The sequence below is a fragment of the Coturnix japonica genome, unplaced genomic scaffold (assembly GCF_001577835.2).
Source record: "Coturnix japonica isolate 7356 unplaced genomic scaffold, Coturnix japonica 2.1 chrUnrandom863, whole genome shotgun sequence".
Classification (NCBI taxonomy): Eukaryota; Metazoa; Chordata; class Aves; order Galliformes; family Phasianidae; genus Coturnix; species Coturnix japonica.
This window is the reverse complement of record NW_015440218.1, coordinates 4,631-6,403: the sequence shown is the minus strand read 5'-3', so window position 1 is coordinate 6,403 and position 1,773 is coordinate 4,631. Positions and strand designations below refer to the sequence as shown.

Here is a 1,773-nt window from a genome sequence, read left to right as displayed (position 1 = left end):
TATGGGGTCTTCATTGGGGTGGGGGTGGGGGTGAGGGGATATGGGGGGCTCTATGGGGACGTGCTGACCCCACAAATCCATCTGCCCCCCAGGAGGACCAGGACCTGCGCTATGGGGCAGGACCACAGGACCCCATACAGGACCAGGCCCAGCGCTATGGGGCAGCGTATCAGAACCCCATTAAGGACCAGGCCCAGCGCTATGGGGCAGGACCCCAGGACCCCATTAAGGACCAGGCCCAGCGCTATGGGGCAGAGCCACAGAACCCCATTAAGGACCAGGCCCAGCGCTATGGGGCAGCGGATCAGGACCAGACCCATCGCTATGGGGCAGGACCCCAGGACCCCATATCTGACTATAGGGCAGCAGACCATGACCCCATATCCACCCACGCCCGTCGCTATGGGGCAGGACCTCAGGACCAGACCCAGCGCTATGGGGCAGGACCACAGGACCCCATTAAGGACCAGGCCCAGCGCTATGGGGCAGGACCACAGGACCCCGTATCTGATCGCTATGGGGCCGTGGATCAGGACCAGGCCCATCGCTATGGGGCAGGACCCCATGACCCCATATCCACCCACACCCATCGCTATGGGGCAGGACCCCAGGACCCCATATCTGATCGCTATGGGGCAGGACCACAGGACCCCATATCTGACTATAGGGCAGCAGACCATGACCCCATAGCGTCCCACACCCGTCGCTATGGGGCAGGACCACAGGACCAGACCCAGCCCTATGGGGCAGGACCACAGAACCCCATATCCACCCACACCCATCGCTATGGGGCAGGACCACAGGACCCCATATCTGATCGCTATGGGGCAGGACCCCAAGACCCCATAGCAGCCCATACCCATCGCTATGGGGCAGGACCACAGGACCCCATATCATCCCACGCCCAGCGCTATGGGGCAGCACATCAGGACCAGGCCCAGCGCTATGGGGCAGGACCACAGGACCCCATATCCACCCACACCCCCATATCTGATCGCTATGGGGCAGGACCACAGGACCCCATAACATCCCATGCCCGCCGCTATAGGGCCGTGGATCAGGACCAGGCCCAGCGCTATGGGGCAGGACCCCATGACCCCATATCTGATAGCTATGGGGCAGGACCACAGGACCAGACCCATCGCTATGGGGCAGGACCCCATGACCCCATATCATCCCACGCCCGCCGCTATGGGGCAGCAGACCATGACCCCATATCCACCCATGCCCGTCGCTATGGGGCAGCAGATCAGGACCAGGCCCATCGCTATGGGGCAGGACCCCATGACCCCATATCCACCCACGCCCGCCGCTATGGGGCAGGACCACAGGACCCCATATCATCCCATGCCCGTCGCTATGGGGCCGTGGATCAGGACCAGGCCCATCGCTATGGGGCAGGACCCCAGGACCCCATAGCAGCCCACACCCATCGCTATGGGGCAGGACCCCAGGACCCCATATCCACCCACGCCCGCCGCTATGGGGCAGCAGATCAGGACCAGACCCAGCGCTATGGGGCAGCAGACCATGACCCCATATCCACCCACGCCCATCGCTATGGGGCAGCGCTCCGTTCCGAATGGCGTGAATACGGCGACGTTCTCCAAGGTTCCTTTTGGGACACGTACTCGAACCTGACCCAAAAGACCCTTTTCCTTTTGGGGTGGGCGGTTCGGTTCTGCCCCACGGCCCAATTCATCCTTAAGGCCGACGACGACACCTTCATCCACACCCCGGCCCTATTGACCCACCTCAGTACGGCCCCACAAC

The 1,773-nt window shown here is 62.9% G+C and overlaps 1 protein-coding gene across 1 annotated transcript in view; it reads left to right on the top strand.

The window, feature by feature from the left end:
- Positions 1–1,196, top strand: part of LOC107307758 (collagen alpha-1(I) chain-like) — a gene marked incomplete at its 3' end in the record, with an annotated part of 8,165 nt that extends 6,969 nt beyond the window's left edge. Inside the window, exon 3 of the mRNA XM_032441942.1 lies at positions 93–1,196. Within this exon, the coding sequence (XP_032297833.1) occupies positions 93–1,196 (1,104 nt within the window). The remainder of the gene's footprint in view (positions 1–92) is intronic.
- Positions 1,197–1,773: the final 577 nt, after the last annotated feature.